General features: G+C 56.0%; 1 protein-coding gene across 1 annotated transcript in view; it reads left to right on the top strand.

Moving 5' to 3' along the window:
• Positions 1–2500, top strand: part of plcd4a (phospholipase C, delta 4a) — a gene marked incomplete at its 3' end in the record, with an annotated part of 14742 nt that overhangs the window by 4611 nt on the left and 7631 nt on the right. The window contains exons 5-7 of the mRNA XM_084454136.1: positions 759–990; positions 1190–1391; positions 1807–1951. Coding sequence (XP_084310262.1) covers positions 759–990; positions 1190–1391; positions 1807–1951 — 579 coding nt within the window. The remainder of the gene's footprint in view (positions 1–758; positions 991–1189; positions 1392–1806; positions 1952–2500) is intronic.

The following is a 2500-nucleotide window of genomic DNA, read 5'->3' as shown; positions in this document are numbered from 1 at the left end:
TCTTGAGCACCTGAAGGCGTGATGTTTACTGACCTCTGCTGAGGGGAGCGTTGTCCCTGTCCTCTACTGAGGGGAGCGCTGTCCCTGTCCTCTGATATGAGGGGAGCGTTGTCCCTGTCCTCTGCTGAGGGGAGCGTTGTCCCTGTCCTCTGCTGAGGGGAGCGTTGTCCCTGTCCTCTGCTGAGGGGAGCGTTGTCCCTGTCCTCTGCTGAGGGGAGCGTTGTCCCTGTCCTCTACTGAGGGGAGCGTTGTCCTTGTCCTCTACTGAGGGGAGCGTTGTCCCTGTCCTCTACTGAGGGGAGCGTTGTCCCTGTCCTCTGATATGAGGGGAGCGTTGTCCCTGTCCTCTACTGAGGGGAGCGTTGTCCCTGTCCTCTGATATGAGGGGAGCGTTGTCCCTGTCCTCTACTGAGGGGAGCGTTGTCCCTGTCCTCTGCTGAGGGGAGCGTTGTCCCTGTCCTCTACTGAGGGGAGCGTTGTCCCTGTCCTCTACTGAGGGGAGCGTTGTCCCTGTCCTCTGCTGAGGGGAGCGTTGTCCCTGTCCTCTACTGAGGGGAGCGTTGTCCTTGTCCTCTACTGAGGGGAGCGTTGTCCCTGTCCTCTGCTGAGGGGAGCGTTGTCCCTGTCCTCTGATATGAGGGGAGCGTTGTCCCTGTCCTCTGCTGAGGGGAGCGTTGTCCCTGTCCTCTGCTGAGGGGAGCGTTGTCCCTGTCCTCTGCTGAGGGGAGCGTTGTCCCTGTCCTCTGCTGTGCTCCCAGATGGCGGATAAGTCCCAGTCGGGGACGCTGGAGGGCGATGAGTTTGTGCTCTTCTACAAGACGCTGACGCAGCGGGAGGACGTGCTGAGGGTCTTCCAGGACTACTCCGGGGACGGACAGAAGCTCACGCTGAGGGACCTGGAGGACTTCCTGAGGGAGGAGCAGCTGGAGGTGGGCGGGGTCCAGCAGCTCGCCAGGGAGATCATCGAGCGCTATGAGCCCTCCGACACAGGTAGTGACCTCTGCCCTCGCTAGGAGACGTGGCGATGCTGAGAGAGCTGTTAAAGTGTCTCAGCAGGTCTGGGACTGGCAGGGATACAGCTACTTGTACAGTCAGTGGTCTGGAAGCCTTCAAACCTGGATGTAGAAGAGCCTCTGTAGCCAGGCGAAGGTGACCCACGACTCGCACTGATGTGTTTTCTTCTCCTCAGCCAAGATGCTCAGCGCCATGTCCATCGACGGCTTCCTGATGTACCTGTGCTCGTCCGAGGGCGCCATCTTTAACCCGCTCCGGCGCGGCCTGTACCAGGACATGACTCAGCCGCTGGGCCACTACTTCATCTCCTCCTCTCACAACACCTACCTGATGGAGGACCAGCTCCGGGGCCACAGCAGCGTCGAGGGATACATCCGGTACGGCTTTCATTTCACTTAAAGGTGCTACATGTCATTTGTTTTTATTTTTTAAATATATTTCTTATATTTCTATATTAGCAAATTAACGAGGTTAAATCTGCAGGGTTGATACATATTACATGTAGCACCTTTAAACTTTCCAGACTGTCAATAAAAAACATACAATGACGTTTGGGTCTGCTCTCTGATTGGATGCGAGGGAGCTGACCAGAGCGACGGGTGTCAGTGATGTTGTAGGAAACTGGATTTTTTTAAATTTCTGTTGGTTTCTAGAATACTCTTTAATCCGCTGTGACATTCGGAAGTGCGCTGGGCCAGAAAGCCTGCGGCGCCGAGTCAATCCCGTTAATGCGGTGATTATGTGTGTTTGTGTGTTTGTGTGTTGGTGTGTTTGTGTGTTTGTGTGTGGCAGGGCGCTGAAGAGGGGCTGCCGCTGCGTGGAGGTGGACTGTTGGGACGGGCCCAACGGAGAGCCCATCGTGTACCACGGACACACCTTCACCTCCAAGATCCTGTTCAAGGACGTGGTCAGCACGCTGGGGAACTACGCCTTCAAGGTCCGGCGCCGCCCTCGTCTACGCTCATCCATTCATCATAAGCCTGATGTTGTCATTAGCTTAATTGTGGTGACAGATCTTGTCCCCGTCAGCCGCCTCTCAGCGACTCATTACATGTGTATGAGAGGAGGGGATGGTTTGGTGTGTGTGAGAGGAGGGGATGGTTTGGTGTGTGTGAGAGGAGGGGATGGTTTGGTGTGTGTGAGAGGAGGGGATGGTTTGGTGTGTGTGAGAGGAGGGGATGGTTTGGTGTGTGTGAGAGGAGGGGATGGTTTGGTGTGTGTGAGAGGAGGGGATGGTTTGGTGTGTGTGAGAGGAGGGGATGGTTTGGTGTGTGTGAGAGGAGGGGATGGTTTGGTGTGTGTGAGAGGAGGGGATGGTTTGGTGTGTGTGAGAGGAGGGGATGGTTTGGTGTGTGTGAGAGGAGGGGATGGTTTGGTGTGTGTGAGAGGAGGGGATGGTTTGGTGTGTGTGAGAGGAGGGGATGGTTTGGTGTGTGTGAGAGGAGGGGATGGTTTGGTGTGTGTGAGAGGAGGGGATCGTTGGTGT

This window comes from Borostomias antarcticus (genome assembly GCF_949987555.1).
Source record: "Borostomias antarcticus genome assembly, chromosome: 19".
NCBI lineage: Eukaryota > Metazoa > Chordata > Actinopteri > Stomiiformes > Stomiidae > Borostomias > Borostomias antarcticus.
The sequence above is the reverse complement of the archived record's forward strand: the minus strand, read 5'-3'. Positions and strand labels throughout refer to the sequence as shown.